A 19,931-nucleotide genomic window follows, 5' to 3' on the forward strand; every position below is an offset into this window, starting at 1 on the left:
CTCGTATTTCAATGAACTTGGGATTCAGTAATTATAAAAGAATAAAAAGTATTGAAGATTTCATGGCATGAATCTGGAAAAGTAGGTACAATTTGGGGAAGGCAATTTATTTACCTTCCAATTATCTGCTACCTCATTAATGAAACATCTAGATGTGCAGAGTAAAGATCTACTAATTAATTTTTTTTGAGACCAAACCTGAAGAAAAGGCTTTTTTATTCACTCTTTTCGACTCAACCGACAAAGAATTCTTAAGCGAAATATCATACAAATGTGTCTCATAATATACGATTAATTGAGGAAATGAAAAGAATCACTAAATCACCCTGTATCCTAGTAATAATAAAGAGAGATAGACCCATAAAATATAGGTTATTCAGAGTCAACTTGGTGTCCTCTATATACCTTTACTGTATAAGCATTTCAAAATGAATCACCCTTTATAATACGCTGCTCAACAATTGATAGGTATCACCGAACTTCCATCAATTTATTTCAGGAATTCTCTGTGCGACGCGACGCGACGGTTCAAACGTATCCCACCCCATACACATATACAGGGTGAGTCTTTGACTCGTACAAATATCTCAACGGTAGATTCTTGAGGTAAAAAAAAAAATACTTTTTTCCTACACCACTTTTCCCGATTCGACCCTGATAAAAGGATTTAGCATTTAAAGCTTTTTAATGAACTATGCTAGCCCTGGAAAAACAAAATTATCTTCAGCTTAACTAGCCAAATCTGTGATACTACACATCTGTGGATATTTCAAACATTCAGCAAAAGTACCCAATTTTCCGAATATCACAGATATTTCTTATTTTTGAACATCATATTATTCGAAAACGCCGAAATATACGAGAAAATATGAAGAACACTTTTATTTAACAAAGCGTTCAAATATTCATTAGATAGCGTCCAACCCAGTTTCAAGAGTTGGATTCTTTGAACTGTTTTTTTTTTTATGAGTATTTTTATGAGCATAATGAGAAAACTTGAAGACGTGGATGATATCTTGTGTTCGAAAAAGATTCATAAAATAAATGAAAACCTACATTCCGAAATTCATTTCATTCGATATAACCGTTTGTGTGCCGATTCGGGAAAAATGGTAAAGGTAAAATATTGTTTTTCTTGTACCTCAATGATTGACATCGCGTGGGGCTATGGAAAATCGAATTTAAGTTGGTAGTAGCCATAGAAATCATAATAACGTGCGTTCAAAAAAATTCGTCGTCAAGTAGGCTATGAAATTTTGAAGGCTGATGTTCGGTGGCTGAACGTACGTCTTTCCTTGAATTACTTCATCTTCCCAAAATGTAAACAATGATGACATTAACCTATATATCGTAATTTTGTACGGAAAGGCACTTTTCAGAAAAGGTTACCTATAAATTTCATCCAACGTTCGAAAAGCATTTCTTTCATTGATTAAGATGACAAGAATCCAAACAATCTGAGGCGGTTAGAAAAGTTCTTCGTAAAAATTTTAACCGTCCACTATTTTCATACGTAAGAGACATGAATCTTGAATTGATCGTGGTAGTATGTTTTTTTGGAAGAAGGTTCTAGTTACTTCAGTCATATGAATAGATCACAGTAAGATTCTCAATAATATGTTTATTAATTCTCTATAAATATTGAATTGATTCAGTCATTACTGAAAATCCATGACTAAACTAAAAGAACTGAATTACATGAAAATAGCTATTGGACAATTTATTAAAATTCAATTCAGCTATAAAAAGGCATGATGCTTTCTCCTTCATAACGTTCTGCTATTGAAGTTCCATAAAAGAAAGTAGGTCCACATTTTGCCTTTGACTGATGCATACTGTCAGTATGCATCAGTTCAGTATGATACTGAACTCCAATTTTTCTCGGATGCTACAAGGTTAGGTAATCACAACCTTTTCAGTTTTCTGATAACATGTCAATCTTTATGGAAACAAATGGATATCTTTTTTTCAAAATCGGGTGGCATATGCCAACGGATACTCTATCCACTTGAGATAAAATCTGAAGAGTGGTCTGTCGAGCTTCTGTCACCATGTTTTCATTATTACTGAACTCTAGAGTTTTCTTTTTTGGTATACCACTTCCTTTTTTGTTTGAACATACCTGTTTCGTCAACACATCGCAAAACAGTACAATGGAAAAATTCATTCTTAATAATCAACAGCAACATAGGCTTCAATGAAGTCGCCGGAACAGGATATTTCCATTTTCCTTCAATTTTCTTTCCAATTTTGAAGTAGAATTCAATAGTAAAAGTCTTTCACACGTCCGTGAAAACCATCTTTATAATTTGCTGATAATTTCAATTCAACAACAACCCAAAATGCTAAAATGACAGTTCACCTGGAAAATAGTAAAGCACGAGCTAAGAATTACGTTTAGACACGAAATATCGACGTTCAAAATTCCATAGCCTACTTGACAACGAATTTTTTTGAACGCACGTTATATATACTTACTCTAGAAATGCTAATCCAGTAGTAAGAAATGCGGCGAAAAATTGACAGTTGTCGTTAAAGCGAATGCGCGACATTAGTTTATTTCAACTCGAACGTTGCCTAGACTTTCCTACCTTATGTCTAAGATGTCTAAAACACTGGTGTGTGCACTTGTCACTTTTTGCAAGCATCAACATTTCAGAAAATCGGGGATATGGGATCAGTTTCGTGGCGGCGCCACCATGTCATTTGCTTCGTTTTATCCTTGTCTATCAAAGGAAGTCCAATGATACTCTCTCGTTTTATTTTATTTTGCGTTGATATCGAATATCGATCAACGAGTGCAAAATATGAACCGGCCCATTTTGTCAGCTGTTAAGGAATATTTGTGATTTTCGTTGTAAAAACAAATTTGTCAACATTTCAACACTACCGAATTAGGGTTCGAAGGAGTATTTACTGTTCTTCTTCAAGATATTTTCCGTTTGGCAACTTGAATTCGTGAGGGGGGTAATTCAATATGATTTTAATAAAACACAATTGATTGGTCAAATATCCAATATATTCAGTTGATAGAAAGGTAATTTTCACTATATCTATTCAGGAAGAATATTTGAAGAACAAACTCGAATAGATTTATCAATTTCTGATTCTCAATACATGCTCACAATTCACATTACGTATTTCCAATACAGTTTCTTTGATTTATTGCTGAAGTTGCCATAAAACTCAGCTATATCCTTCCCGAATGTTCGTTCATCTGATTTTTTCTGCCTCAAATTCCAACAACACCGAATTATTAGGTGTAGTTCTTGATTGTCCATACAGAAAACTGAACTTACTGAACGACATGTTGAATAAATAAATTTTCTACACCCCTTTCTCGAAACTGATACATTTTCACACACCAATAATCGCTTATAAATACAACATATTTGTTAGTCGTAGTAAAGTATTCAAATTATTTTCAAATATCAATTGACAATGCTCTGTCAAATTCTAAACAGCGCTACCTACAGTGGGAAAAACGAAACTGATACGATATCCCCACGAAATTAAAAACAAAATCGAATCAGTGAATACACCAGAGTTTTAGACATCTTACTTATGTCAGTCGAATTGTTTATTTGGTATAAATGGGAAATAAACATATTTCATTCGGTAAAAGAACTTATTTTTCGATTCATACAGGACTTCTTGTCGGTATTGAACACATGCATGGATGATTAATTGTGTTTATATATGCTTTGTTAGAAAATCAGTACAATGATGTTGCAGGTTTCAATGAAAATATATCGGGATTTCGGAGGTTACGTTGTCCAAATCCAAATCTAAATTTGTCGATAGAGGTATTATTGAGTATTCATTGATTGTTTGACCAAACCGTGAATTGGCTGAGGATTGGAGTTTTATAGAGAATTCCATGGTAACAACTGGTGCTTACTAAATATTTGGAACTCACAACAAAAATTCCAGAAGATCTAAACTGAATATCACCAATACAATTCGATATTATCGCAGATTGGATTAGATGAACAGGTACCTAAGCATTGAGTGCATATTATAAACTCCGTGCAACAATTTTGAAATATCCTGATCTAGTGCAATACTACTATATACCATCAATGGAATTCGCTATCAGACATCAGTGGAACTCGATAATTCATTCAAGTTTTGAATTTTTTGTTTGCATTTATTATTTTCAATAAGGAAGACAAGTACACGAGTACTTTTCAGAAAATGTGACTTAAAACTCCTTACCTCCGAGCAGATCGTGCAACAGTGAAAAATCAAATGACTGAAAGAAAACGCGTTGTTGTCCGTCATACCTTCGTTACATGAATTGTCCCCTCTTGATAAGATTCGATCGACAGAATATTCAGAAACGAGGCAACGTTCTACTAGACAATAAACTAATGATGCGCATTCGTATTAACGACCACTGTCAATTTTTCGCCGCATTTCGTACTACTGGATTAGCATTCTAGAGTAATAATATATAATATGATTTCTATGGTAGTAGCCCATAAGTTAAGATTTTCTGTTGCGGTATTCAGGTTGGTATTGTGAATAAACAGCGATCTATAGACCTATTATGTCTATGCACTGCGGACGATATTTTGAATTCTGTTCTGCTGTTTCTTCTCAATTTAATCGTAGGTACAAATTGGAAACATAATTGTATAAATTTTCAATGCTGATTAATATTATCTGAGTTTGAATATTACTTCTTTTCAAATACTTTCCTAGACTTTATTTATATATTACAGTTCTGTGATGGAAACTATAGAAATTATTTCAGATCTTTCGTGACCGGATATTAAGCTGCGTCTGAACTTTCAAGGCCTACTGGGATATCAATCATTCTTGAATGGACTACAACTATCTTCTTTACTGCTTGGAACATAGATACGGGGAATGGAAAATAAACATTTGTTGTTGTCCAAAGACTGGAGTGAAAGAGTTGCTTAGTGTCGCCAATCACAATTGAGATAGTAGAATTTGTCTGTCATGTCCATTCAGGAATGATTGACAGTAGGCCTTGAAAGTCCAGACGCAGCTCAATATCTGGTCACAAAAGATCTTCAATAATTTCTGTAGTTTCAAACACAGAACTGGAATGTAAAAATATAACCTAGAAAAGTATTTGAAAAGAAGAAATATTCAAAAATTATAGTTAGAAAATCTCTTTAATCTCTGTGTTTTCATATATTTTCATTCATTGATATTATTGTTCTGTGTTTTCATTACTTCTAGTAGAAAAAGCTAATGGAGGCATCTGAGGACTTGAGAGAAAGAAAATATCATATAAAGAATTCAAGTCGCATCAATTCAGAAACATAACATATGTTGATTGATTCGAATTTGAAAGTTTTTGCAGAATTTGGGCCTTATTGGGCGTCACCTGCCAAACGACTGCTGAGGATTTTCTCTTATTTTTTTATTAAACGATTGTCACAAAATTCTACACAAGTTCTACACACCCTTTACAACGGGTGTTTCAATTCATTTGTGTCAGTATTTTCAAAATATCAGAAAAAAATTCAGATGCCTTCAACTCTAATGAAATCATATGAGCAAAATGCAATATGGGTCCTCAAACTACGTCTAAACTATCTCTTTTCCTTTTCAATGGGGACGTAATTGATTTTGATCACTTATTCTTCATCGAATAGTCTAACCCTATATATGTGGTATACAGGTATACTACATACACGCTCATAAAGTGACAACGCGTCGATCACTTATTCGTGTTTCGACAAGATTTCCGAAGAGCTTAGTGCTTAGTAATCCTCAAAAATAATAGCGAGCACTTTAGTGCTCGACAGCTCTTACGGCCAGTTTCATAATCAAACCTAAAGTCGCTTTAATTTTAAAGCTTCCTTTAACCCTACTTAAAATGACACTAAAGAAAGCTTTAAGCTTAAAGTGACTTTAAATTTGATTATGAAACTGGACGTTAGGGGATTACTAAGCACTGACGGCCGGTTTCATAATCAAACCTAAAGTCCCTTTAATTTTAAAGCTTCCTTCAACCCTAGTAACGTCCAGTTTCATAATCAAATTTAAAGTCACTTTAAGCTTAAAGCTTCCTTTACTGTCATTTTCAGTAGGGTTAAAGGAAGCTTTAAAATTAAAGCGACTTTAGGTTTGATTATGAAACCGGCCGTAAAAATGACAGTAAAGGAAGCTTCGAGCTTAAAGTGACTTGATTATAAAACTGGACGTAGGCCTTTCGATAAAGTGTTCGAATTACTAAGCTGTAAGCACTGATTTTAAAAGCTCTCGGGAGCAAAAAAAGCTTCAAGTACTTTCACAAGCACTCAGCACAATGCTTCAGCATAGCTCTGGTATATACATATGTTGAGCATGACTATATAATTTGATGTTGTGTTTCTTATTGTATTTTTTCAAATTTTTTTCCTGTAATTGGTGAAATGGGTCCTAAATTTTGCATTTCAATAACTACAGCACCTGATATCTACAAATAAGACTCAATTCTTATTCTTTTAATACTTTCTACTTTTTTTTACAGGAAATGTGGATATTGTGAATGGAAATCTCAAACTTATTCTTGGACTAATATGGTCACTCATAGTCAGGTATCAAATAGGAAGATCTAAATTTCCACCCAGAAAATTAATGCTGAGTTGGTTGCAAGCAGTACTACCAGAGTGCAAGGTGAATAACTTAACTACAGACTGGAACTCTGGAATATTACTTTCTGCTCTTGTCGACTATTGTCGTCCCGGACTATTTCCACATTGGAAATCGTTAGGTACTGTTCTATCCTTGTACCAGCTATTCAGTGCTATAATGAAAAAAATTTCAGATAAGAATAATGGTATTGAAAACTGTCGACGAGCAATGGGTATTGCTCAAAAGGATCTAGGAATACCAGCTGTATTAGAGCCTGAGTACTTAGCTTCTCCGTGGTTGGACGAACTGTCAGGGATGACGTACTTATCTTATTTTATGAAACCAGGATCGCCTGGATTCCACGCCACACTAAAATGGATCAATTCTAGATTAGAAAGGAGAATCAATAACTTTACAGTAAGTATATTTTTATATTTATTATCCCGTATGAGTCGCCTCACAATGGAAATGACTACTTAAGCCCGTTTGCAAGAGCCAAGAATCCTCTACAGAATTCACTCGTAAATTCATGCGCCGTGAATTCTCTGTAGTATATTAACATAGATACTCCCTGCCGTATTCTTGCCAAAATTTTGTAGAGAATTATCGGCTGTTATAAACGGGCTTTAGGACTGGATTGAAAAATCAGAGACCCTCTCATTCTCCTTTAAATTGTACAATGAAATTCATCTAATTCAGAACTTATTGTTATTATTAGTTAGGTAAAGTTTACAAATAACTGAGATTATCCCCTTCAGTATATTTATTTATCCGCGGTGTTGGCCTATAAAACGTATTATCATTTTCCGGTTATAATCTAGACAGCATAAAATTGAATTTTCCAATCTTTGATGATGTTATCAATTACCTAGAACGAAAGTACCACGGAATGATTTTCACGATAAGACGTCGTATTCTATAAAACAGAATATACAGAGTTAGAACTATTTAGAGGCTGACTATAGGAATATCGAAAACCGTTAAAATTAAGGTAGCTTAAATTACAAAAAAGTAGTACAACAATATAATCGCTATGTAGGATTATGACTACACACCGAATTTCGTGTAGTTATCTCCAAAAACAAATGAGTTTTGAAGAAAAAATGATAATCTTGATTTTCAGTTTTTTCGAGATATCTCAGGAACCATCAGAGTTATTCGGGAACTGTTTACACCCACCCACAAATCCTTGAATAACGCAACTTTTTCGTAATTTAAGCTACCCTGTATTTTTAACGGTTTTCGATATTCCTGTAATCCCCCTCTAAATAGCTTTAATCCTGTATAATCCATTCATGAATAATTGACATTAAAACTTTCACTACATTTCACTTTGTAACTCTTCGTCACTATCTGCCATGCGTATCTTTTATATCGATACGTCCCTGTTCGAGAATATTCCAGCGTCCATCTATCGCAATGTTTCGAGCGGCTGCAGGGACATACTCAGGGAATTCGGACGTTACAATATAAATATATTTTGAAATTGTTTCGTTCTGTTGTGTGCCAGATTGTTATAACAAAACTCGCTCGCAGCTTCAGGAATCTAGAACAAATGAATTCCAACAAAAAACCAAATCTCTGGAGCCAATAAATCCTGCTTGGTCTTGATGTAATCGATCAATCCAACAATTTCTGTGCTGTATTCAGGTGGCTCTTGTAATGCAGTATCTGTACAGTTTCTGTGTATTGTGTTTGTTGGAATAGTTTACAATTTAATTAGATACACAGACAAAAGAATCTTCTTTCAATTTTTCATTTTCATTTATTTGAATTACACCATATTTATTCATTATTTAATCCTGATTCTCCGTAGGTACCGGCTGTGAGCTTGTACGAGTTCGTACACCAGTTGTATTCTGTGTAGGCTGTGTCCTTATGCCACCTTAGGCATAGCATTGTTTATTTTAACAGTAAATGGTGCCCCGCACCATTCACTAGAAATTTTTTTCCCTTTCCCTAACTCAGTACCTTGCGGTGGCAAGATATGGTCATACAGGGCGTCCGCGCTATGGGGCAGCGGTCGATTACTCTGATTCTGATAACTTTAGAAAAGAGAGTTTGAAATAAAACTTTCATCTTCTTGACTAGAGCATTTCATAAAATTATTTAGGACTATACAAAGTGTTTCGTTTCTTCTGCACAGCTATCAACTTCATTATTTTGAATGGAAAACCCTACATATTTTTACATTTTTGTATTCCTGTTAAATTTGAATATGAGTTTGATAAAACAACTATGCTTGAATTCTCAACGGTTTTCGAGAAATTTGACTTTTCATAAATATTTTGACAGTTTGAAGTACTTGCATAAAGGACTATAGCTCCGTCCCTATTCTATGTAATTGATTAAAATTTGAACTGTGCCTAGTTAATAAATGATACACAAAAAATTTCCTCTGTAAATAACCATATTACATACAGGGTCCACGAAAACGTAGAGCCATTATCAAAACAGAAATTCATCAAAATCCTCATTTTTTTAAATGGCAATCCATATATTTTTTCTGTTCATTATTTAAATATTTTTTATTCGCTTTCAGTTTTTCAAATAATAAGCAAAAAAAAAATATATGGATTGCCTTTTCAAAAAATTAAGATTTTGATGAATTTCTGTTTTGAAATTAGATCTACGTTTTAGTGGTCTCTGTATATAATATGGCTATTTACAATAAGAATTTTTAGTGTATCAATTATTGACTAGACAATGGTCCAAATTTGAATCAATTTCATAGAATAGGAACAGAGCTATAGTCCTTTATGTATGAGTACCTCAAACTCTCAAAATTAATGAAAAGTCATATTCAAATTTAACAAGAAATTCAAAAATGTAAAACTATATAGTTTTCCATTTAAAATACCGAAGTTGACAGCTGTGCAGAAGAAACGAAAAACTTTGTATAGTTCTAAATAATTTTAGTACATGTTTTACATAAAAAGAGGATAGTTTCATTTCAACTTTTTTTTGTAAAGTTAATAGAATTAGAGTAATCGACCGCTGCCTCATGGCGCGGACGCCTTGTGTATGCAAATTTCGAAATTTCCAGCCATATTATTTTTCAGGATGATTGGAATGATGGAAAAGTTGCAAGCGAAATGATTCGGTCATTAGGAGGATCTGCATTACCTCCAGAAAAATTAAAGAGTGATATTGCTTATTGGGAGTCGAACTGGCAGCAAGCTCTGGAAGCTGGAAAAAAGATGGGTAAGATCAATGATTAGGAGCTATATCAAACCTGTAGACAATCAATAGTAAGATTTTCCTTTCAATGTATAAGACATGAGTGAAATGCCCACATTTTAAGAAATGATATTTCTTTCCACATGTCCACATGATCCTTGTTCTATGAACTCAAAAATGTAAGAAGTCTCAAGATTGAAATACGCCGAGTTTTGAAGGTTGCTGGGTAGCAAAAACATGTTCGAATTTCTTTTTTATGTGTCAATTGTTTTAGTTTATGGTATTGAATACGACAAAATTACAGAGCAATTTTGGCCTAGAAAGGCATCTTAACAACCTAGTCCACCCCTGCTAAACTAAACAAACTAATTCAAATTTAAGGACAGTATTTCCAGAGGTCCTTGCTACTTCTTATTATATCAAATTTTCATTAAATTATATTGAGTAGTTTAAAATTTTTGCGAGTAATGGATATCCAGTGGCGTCATTTAGGAGGCCGTATCTTATCTCACAGAAATTCTTCGAAAATTTTGAGCATTCAGAAAATGAAATTCAATTCGACAACCGAGAAAAAAAACACGAACATTGCAAGTTTTCCGCCATTTTGTTATTTTTTTTTCCCCGATTTTTCCACCTTTTCTGAATTGAGCACCTAAAAATTTTAGGATGTGACCATTACTTTGAGGTTTATACATAACATACCACATTCAGTAGAATATTGCTCAGAAATGACGTTGAACACCCTGTATCTCGCTCATGCGTCGAAAACGGGATACCTATAAGTCATATAAGGCAAAAATGATTCTCCGGTATCACTTACCGACCATATATTTTTGTCCAGTTTATGAGGAAACACCCTGTATAGTTCGAAATTTGGAAGGTTCAAGAACGCGGCAATTTCGGATGGAATTTTGCTGAAGATATTAATTCCTACACACTACACTGTACAATGCCCTTTCCTGTAATTGAAAAAAAATCGTCGATGTGAAGCAAACTAACATACTTTCTGTTGTAACGTGGTTACCTCGGAGAAAACTTATCTCGAGCGCCAGCTATTCTTTTCAGTAGGAAGAATAGCAAACCTACGAGAGTAGCTGCTAGTCGGAAAGTCGGAGACAGAGTTCGCTGTTATCTAGGGTGGTAGCGATAACGAAGTAGTCAAAATCAAATTGTGTACCAGTTTATTCACACCTTCGGAAACTGATTCTATATATATACAACGGAAACATGTGTACCTAGGTATGAAATATAAGCGAATCAATCAGCAAACATACATTCTGGAAATTCTATCCGATCGCGAGCACTTTGTAAAGTTTAAACCGGGTACAGTGAAAAATCAAAGGTTGTTCAATAAAATGCGCCAACCAGAACTTACGAAATGGATACTAAGGATGACCTCGCGAAGTGAAATGACTTGCTATACGGTATCGGTATGTAATTAATTGTATTTATGAAAATGAAAAGAAACACAACCAGGGCGGATCTATTCGAGACTTTTATTCGCTACCCCAAGGGCTACGCTCCACGACTGATGCGACATAGCGAAGAAAATGTATATTTTGAGCGCAAATAAGGGATTTCACTGTTGACGAGCGGTATCTCTTATTTTCAGTGGCGGCTCGTGATCTAGTTCACTAGGGGGCTACTTTTAGAGTAATAATAAAAATATGAAATTTCAAAACCAGTTTTCCGCAAAATTGTATGCAATTTATAATTCTTTTTGAAACATACCTGTTCTTATCTGCTTGCTCGTTGTGCTTAATAATATTATTCCGGTATTCTAATTGAGCAGCGATATAAGTCGTAACCAGAAAAGCTAATTCTGTCGAACAATTTACATGCTTGGCAAATAGCTCATGCTTCTTAATTTTCTCATTAAGGTGCTTCAAATCTCTAAATCCTGCCCTTGCCCATACGTTATCAATTGTTATACACTTGTCTTGAGAATCGTCTTGCTTAAGAAGTTTTATCTGCCTGGGTTGAATTTAAATCGGGAGTCGGTCTACCCAGCAGTTGAATACGGCTTTTTTCCGCCAGCGAAAGCCTCGCGAAATCAGTTTTTAAAATATTTTGAACACTATTGTCCGCCGTTATTTCAAAACGTAAACAAATACGAACGCACGCTAGGTTGTCTATACGCTAGCTGGCAGCGGCTAGAATGAAGCGGATAGGGGCGACTTTTATCGTAGCCCTTTTACTCCTTGAAACGACCGACACGAAGAGTTGCGGCTGGAGCCGAATGACTGTCCGAATGCAAGAATTCGGGGCTATACGATTCATCGCCCATGCAGGGACGAACTGCTAGATTATGATTGAAATAAACAAAACTGCAGGAGTCGCATGAAAGTTTTACATTAATAAATTATATAAATAACCGTGGAAAGTAATATTTTCATTGAAAATCGTATGGGAAGGTAAATAGCATAGAAGGATTGATTTCTTGTGATTTCTTATATGGGGGGCTGTAGCCCTATAGCCCTCACAGACCAGCCGCCACTGCTTATTTTCTACCCCAAGGGCTCGCGCACCATGACTGATAGAAAAGAAGAGATTTCTATTTCAACACTGATGACGCGGACAGGGGGGTTAACGGTACTTTCTCTTCGCTACCCCCAGGGCTTACGCACCATTACTGATAGCGAAGGGAAAAGTCAGACTCGCGAAACACGGTAAAGTACGTCAAAAGATAACAGAAAGCGATACAGTACATCATTGTCAAAGAAGTAACCGGTGTAGGTCTAATAAAGAAACTGAACGGTAAAGACAGGGACCTACCTCCTTTATTCCAGGCACTCGCGGAAAACAAACGAAAACTAAAAATTAATTCCTAAGAGCACTAACTTCGTAATACAAAATTTATTCTAAATTCGCTGAACGGCTTGTCGTGCACACAATTGAAGTCGAATCGCAGAGAAAAGAGAGTACAGAGCGAAACAGTGACTAAAGAGTAAAAAGTCAAAAGTAAAAGTGACCGTCGCGGGGGAAAATCTGCTTTTATAGGCAATTCCCCCACACGCTAAAAATCTGAAAATTCCAGAATGCGACAAGAATGAAAAACGTCGCCAGCTCCGGTTTATCGCATATCAACATCAGAAAAACGTCAAAATCTTCAACGGCATGCAAGAAAAACAACGTTAAACACAGATAAACGGTTTTTTTACATTTACTCTGCCTATCGGAATGAATGTACTGAATATTTGAGAATTAAATATTTTCAAAGGCGGAAATGTGAAATGAAAGGGATGCACTAAAATGAACTCCAATTTTTCTCAGAAAATTGGAAATCATTACTCTGTAAAGAGATATGATATTTCCTTCGTTGATATCATCGATCACCACAAATGACCGAGTAGTGTAATTTTTTGAATCGGGAATTTTTATAATCAGTAAATTTTCTTTCTCTTCGACATCATCCAATGTTATATTTTGTTAATTCATTACAACGACAAGCTCCTGCTAATCGAAAAATGGTAACTTTCATCAATAAATATATATATATATATATATATATATATTATTTATTATATATATATTTATATATATATATATATATATATATATATATATATATATATATATATATTTATTTATTTATATATATATATATATATATATATATATATATATATATATATATGAACCCGTAGTGCGTTATTACCTCCGTTAAGTTCATTGGGCGACCTGACCTCCGGGTGAAGGAGTTATATTATTGGAATAATTTTTCTTTATATATGTAGAGGGGAAGGTAAATAGCAGGGGTACCTAAAGAGGGGAAAAGATTTTTATCGAAAAATTTTTCTTCAAACGAATCAGACCTTACTACCTCCGCATATATTTCTTATTAGTAGTGCGCTCTCACCTCCCGCAACGTTGTCAGATTTTAGGAGGACAGAAAGTAAGACAGCTCGAATTCTACTCATATAAAGAATACAGCTGCTCTTCCGATTCATTCACACATATTGAAACCTGTAAATAGTTCGAGAACGATACTTCATACGCTGATAATTGATTGATAAGGTTCGTGATCTCGGTGTAAATGAATTTGGACAGTTTTGAATAAATATCCTTATGTCTACGATACTTTGTCAGATAGGGGAGTTTAATACCATATAGGTCCCAAAATGAATGATGCATGAAAATGAAATTTTTCGTGACATATGGGATTAATTCAAAAGACAATTTTACCGAATTTGTTCTGGTATGAAATAGTAGTCTAATTTTTGGGCATTATATTCACGACATTAGGAACTCCATATAAATGTTTTTCCTGAATGAATCAATAAAGATATACAGTCCCTGGCCAGTTTATTAGACGCACTGAGGATTTTTTTCATATTTACGGGTTTTGCCCGAGGAAAAAGCAGAATATTTGAATTTCATTTCCACAGAATGTCAGTTTTATCTACGACTCTCATCAAATTGTTCTATTTGGCATTTATTTTTGATGTTGTAGTGTTAGTACTTAAGTATGATTCAGTACTATGTCTTCCAGTGGACGTCTTGCATTCTGCAGGTTCGGACGTTATTTCGATAATCCACATATGAAATCATTATCTTCGAATGCAGCAAACCGAAAAATTCTGCAATGATAGTATGGAACTCTCCTAGCTACACAGGGTGGCTCAGCAAAATATTAGAATTTCATGTTTAATCATCAATAAATCAATATTTTTTATTGAATATGATATATTATATGTGAAAACCATTTACAGATGAAGTATATGTAACATATACATTCAATTTAATAATTCAATATTGAAATTTTGCATCGAATCAATGCGTCTAATAATATGGCCAGGGACTGTACGTTTTACTTTCAGCTTCTATACTTCATTCACTTTCATTTTAGCACTGGATTGGCCTTGGAAATTGGATACCTTTCACTCTGTATGGTACGAAAATGTTGGGTTAAGACGCTTGTCGAAACATTCTTGAGTTTTAAATCAGTGCTACTTAGTCCGTTCTACGTGAGTCTCTCAGTAATTACGTATTTCATCACAATGTCAAATCACTTCGGAAAATATTGAGTCGAAAATATGTAACGAACATAATTGACGTTTATACAAACTGATTGAAGAAATACCAAATCTATTTATTTATATGGAAAATACAAGTGATCAGTAGCTTCAGGAGAATTACTGTTGTTTATCTTCTTTGGCTGGAGGTTGAAGACGTTACATCAGTTGTAGAATTCAAAAAAATCAACCCGAAGATGAAATGCATTCGATGCAGTGTTAGCATTGAGTTAAATAATCAAAGGTGGTAGGGAATGGGTATCTCTTGAAGAAATGAACGGATAATTACAAGAATGTTGAATTCTTCAACAAAAATCATCTTGCGTGAATAGTAGTCAAAATAATTAAAAGATGTTTGAAGCAAGAGGGGCTTCACCTCACAAAACAACTGGCTCGTATTCATGTCTGTTTATTTTCAATACATTGATATAATGATAATAATTATACAGGGTGTGGCGTAATGAATGGATAATATGGATACTGCGGGTAGAGGACTCTATGGCGGTTCAGATTTGGTAAAAGTGCCTTGGTTTTCGAGATATTATTATATGAATAATAATAATATCTGGATATTGACATTTTCTATCATAGCGGATCAAAAGAAACTCCTCGATTTAATGGCATTTCTTAATTGCTCGAGGTGTCCTTTGCGATTTTTCAGTACACAGGTTGTTTCACAAGTAAACGGACAAACGAAAACCGTGAATAGAGGGCATTGAGCTGAGTTCAAAAACACCTCATATGTGTGTCTTGTGCATTCCGTTTCCGATATACAGAGGAGTTTATTCAAATTTCCCGAATTTTCGTTCAGCTATAACTCCAAATAATTCAGTTGTATTCGGCTAAAAACTCATTATCCGCTTAAGCTTGTAAGTTTCAATAAAACAGAACATTAAAAGTTGACGAACACAGGACCGGACTCATTGAGGCCATATTCAAACTTAAACTCATGCAAAACACTCTGTAGTTTTTTTCGTCATAATTTTAAATTTTTCAGGTATCTTCATAGATTTTCTCAAAATCAATGAAATTTTGGTATGCTTCATCAGTGGATAATTTTTGATGAATAATTATTTGGTGGTGAAATGCCTCTAGAAAAAACAGCGCTGCATATTGACTTTTACTTCACAATAATTAATGGTATGAATATGATCGCCAATCAGATGTGGAAATCTAAAAATGGAATTGGAAATGTTCAACTGAATTTTTTCGTTTTTGATATTTTAGCATATCTGGTTATTCAGATAAATCATTCACAGTGATAATAAGCTTTATTATTGATAATGAACAAAAATAGCAATAAAAAAATACGCTATCATGAAAATAATAATTATAACTTGATATCTTCCGAATGAATCGCTTTTTATGGACAACGTGGACCTGAAGTAATTTTTCGAATTGATTTTCACCTCATTTGGTCTTTTAGTGAAGGTAATGATTGGCACTTCGAATAAGTATGATAAATTCACTTTCGAATTCTTCACTTATTCCATTATATTCATTATTGGATCTATGGAAATCTATGGATTGGTCTGGTCTTATTACAATTTGTTATTGAAACATTGATGATATTCATGCACCAGAAAAAGTATTTATCAGTATTTCAGGTCATTTCATTTGAAGGGTAGGACCCCAACATTGGACTGCTAGATCTCCAGATCTGACACCACGCGATTTCTTTCTTTGTTTTCATTCACACAACTAGTTGTCCATAGAAAAATAGATTAATTCTGAAGATCAAGTTTTAATATTTAGTTTCAAGATAGCGTAGTTCTTCCATCCATATTTGTGCATTATCAATTTCGAAACATTTCATCAATGTGAATGACTATTTTGAAGACCGAATATGGTATAATTGTTGAACACATTCATTTCATTTCTTTGAAAAAAATCAATTAAGAATTTCTATTTTTCATGAAGTCCTCTATTCCTTAGAGGCGTCTGACCAAAACAATTTTTTCTAGAACATGATCAACAGGTAGGGCAACCCAAAAATCAATTCATTTTGAGGCAATAATAATGCAGATAACAAAAAAGTTTAAATTATTATTAAAAAACTACATACACGGTGTTTTTATGAGTTTGAAGTTAAGTAAAGCCTCACTGAGCCCGGTCCTGATTTTTGTCGAATTTAAATGCTCTGTTTCAATGAAATTAACAACTCAAGGCTTAATATAAATTTTCAGTCGACTTGATAACTTGAGTTATAGCCGAACGGAAATTCGAGAAATTTCAAAAAACACTGAAGAAACCTATATATAGGGTGCCCCAAAACTATCGAAACAAACGTCACACCACGATAGAGTAGATCAAATACTATCGAATGACACCAACATTAGTTGAGCGAAAATGTACGGTTTCTGAGGAAACCTAACTTAAAGTTGCCGATTTTCGAACTATTTTTTCAATTACAAGGCAAATTTGTGATTAAGGATAGCGTTTTTCTCCCATATTATCACCCCTGTTTAATCTGAGTATTAAAAATCATGTAGAAAAAACAATTGTTTCAATTAACATCAACTTAGGTCGAGACTTAGGTTATGGTTATCGACTAACTACTTAAAATAATTTCAATTAGGGGAGATAAAACAATAATCTCAGTTCAATATAATTTAAAATCGATATCCTTCTTTTAAAACTGGCCCTGTTATTAAGAAAAATAGTTCGAAAATCGGAAACTTCAGGTATTCTAATAAAATTCTGATTATTTTGGAAACGGTACGTTTTCGTTGAACTAATGTTGGTGTCATTCGATAATATTTGGTTTACTCTATCGTAGTGTGACGTTTGATTCACTAGTTTTGGGACACCCTGTATATGGGGTGATTTTGAACTCAGCGCAATGCCCTCTATTCACGGTTTTCATTTGTCTGTTTACTCGTGAAACACCCTGTATACTCCTTGTACTCTGAAAATTTTGAAACAAATGCCCTCACCCTCATATGAAAATTCAAATTCTTCTTGTTGTGAGAAACGTTCATCCAGAGACTCTGGTTCATCCCCCCGACCCTGGTTACATTGCCCGTTGAAAATGAAATCGGCATCTGTTTACTGCAAAACACGTGTTAATGCTGATACGAAGGGTTCAAACTTTTCTACCTGATTCGAGCTTTTCAGGAGAGAATTGCTCAAGATGAGTTCGAGTAACATTTCGTTTTGCGTGTTATATTGGATAAAATTGAATTTATGCCATGGATGATTCGAGAATTATTGATGTCCAGAATGCTCCAGAATGATGAAAATTTTCAGATTTCATTGAAACTCTTGCGAAAACTGTCTCGTATATTGTCAAGTTTAGATTTTAATTCATTCAGAACTTTGAAGTTCGACAAATAATGATGTAAATAATTCAATATTATATTTGCCCCAAGACTCGAAACTGTTCGAGAAACGATTTATTTAATGATTTGATGACGAATAAATCAAAAAATTATGTGTGTTGATATTATATTTTCATTCATTGAAGAATATTTAGAATAATAAGTTCAACAAATGATACGAACAAGATACTTATTCAATTAACCTTATGATCCGAAACATTTCAGAATTTATTTCGTGTTTAGATAATCCGCTGCAGATCGTTTTTCACAATACGACTGTCAATTTAGGACCAATTATAGAACGATTTAATTAATAGATCAATAGCTTTCGAAAATGTTGGTCAGTCTATGAACTGACAACTCATTTTGACAAATGACGGATTTCAGTATCCGACTGCTATATAGTATGATGAGAGTTCAAAAAAATTTGTATGGACTACAGAATTTAGATGGTTGATATTCCGCGTCGCTAACAGTCAATCACATTTCCTTCAGCGTAGTTGTTGTTTTGAAGAAAAAGTAGTAGATTCTCGCAAAATCCGAAACTCTACATGTATAGCAGTTGTTCAGTTCAGGATTAAAGTTTATCCTAGATTGATTTTGACATTTCAGTTCAGTTCTGTCAGATTATCTAGGATCATCTTAAATCTCGGCCTCATCCTGAACTGAACAACCGGGCCTTATAGTAATAGCAACGTAGCATTCATTAAGTCGGTATATTATTGGAATAATACTAATTTTTTATAGCGGAGAATAGTGGTTTTCAGCCTCGGTAGGTATTCACGAAATTCATTTTATTATGTTTTTTTGAGGTGAATCGGCCCGAAATCTTGGATCCCCGACCTGCTAGTTTCGTATACTTCTATGACAATAGCATAATAACTCAAATTTCAACATTTTTACAGAAATTTTTGAATTTAAGGGAGAGACACATTGAAAAAATCGATAGCAATTTACCGCCTAAACTACGAGCTTGCCGAAGTTGAAACTGGTAACAATCTACTCAGTGCTTCATAATATGTATAGTTTTATGACTCAGTGTTTTTTAGAACCAGTAAAAAAAATTAAAAACTGTAAACTCGTCATCGCCTTCCAAAGGCTGTATTTTGGAAGGTCTGTCGATTTGGAAAATTTACAGGATATACCCCCGCTTATTTCCATTAAGGAATCATCTCCCTTATTCCTTCGCATTTGTTTACAGATATCCTGTATATAGCTATTTATTTATTTTATTTATTTATTTCTAACCTCAACAGAAAATCCAATAACAGAGGTTCACAATGATTACAATTTATGAAATAATTTCACACTCTATTATGAAAAACGTTAAAAAAAAATTTATACAAAGCATCGAGCCAACTACGAACAGACAATTCAGAAAAAAAAACTGCACATCAAACAAAAACAAGAAGAGCCAAAATCAATCATTTTAGGAATCAAGACATGTAATTTCTGAACAGATATGTCGACAGCCTTTTTTTGAATGTTCCCAAACTAAGATTGAAAAGGTCAAGATCATTAATATGCCAGTTGTAAAACCGCATTATTCTAGGGAAAATCGAATGATAATAAAGATTAGTTCTAGATTTAGGGATCCAAAACAAACCTCTGATACGACCAGGATACTGTAGTACATTTATAGTAAGTGAACACGCTAACGGATAACTGAAAAAATTATTTAATATCTTGTACAAGAACATAGCATCAAGCAGCGCCCTCCTTCCTTCCAGACTCAAAAATTTGTGTTCAATTAAGGAGCTTCCATAATCTCTAGGTGAATTGTTCGGATTAAATCTATAATTCAAGCTTTTGAAGACCT

The 19,931-nt window shown here is 34.1% G+C and overlaps 1 protein-coding gene across 1 annotated transcript in view; it reads left to right on the forward strand.

The window, feature by feature from the left end:
- The window catches only part of LOC123311881 (filamin-C), a 190,048-nt gene that overhangs the window by 43,058 nt on the left and 127,059 nt on the right, over positions 1-19,931 (forward strand). Inside the window, exons 2-4 of the mRNA XM_044895996.1 lie at positions 6,494-6,736; positions 6,791-7,014; positions 9,660-9,801. Of these exons, the coding sequence (XP_044751931.1) occupies positions 6,494-6,736; positions 6,791-7,014; positions 9,660-9,801 (609 nt within the window). The remainder of the gene's footprint in view (positions 1-6,493; positions 6,737-6,790; positions 7,015-9,659; positions 9,802-19,931) is intronic.

The sequence above is a fragment of the Coccinella septempunctata genome, chromosome 4 (genome assembly GCF_907165205.1).
Source record: "Coccinella septempunctata chromosome 4, icCocSept1.1, whole genome shotgun sequence".
NCBI lineage: Eukaryota > Metazoa > Arthropoda > Insecta > Coleoptera > Coccinellidae > Coccinella > Coccinella septempunctata.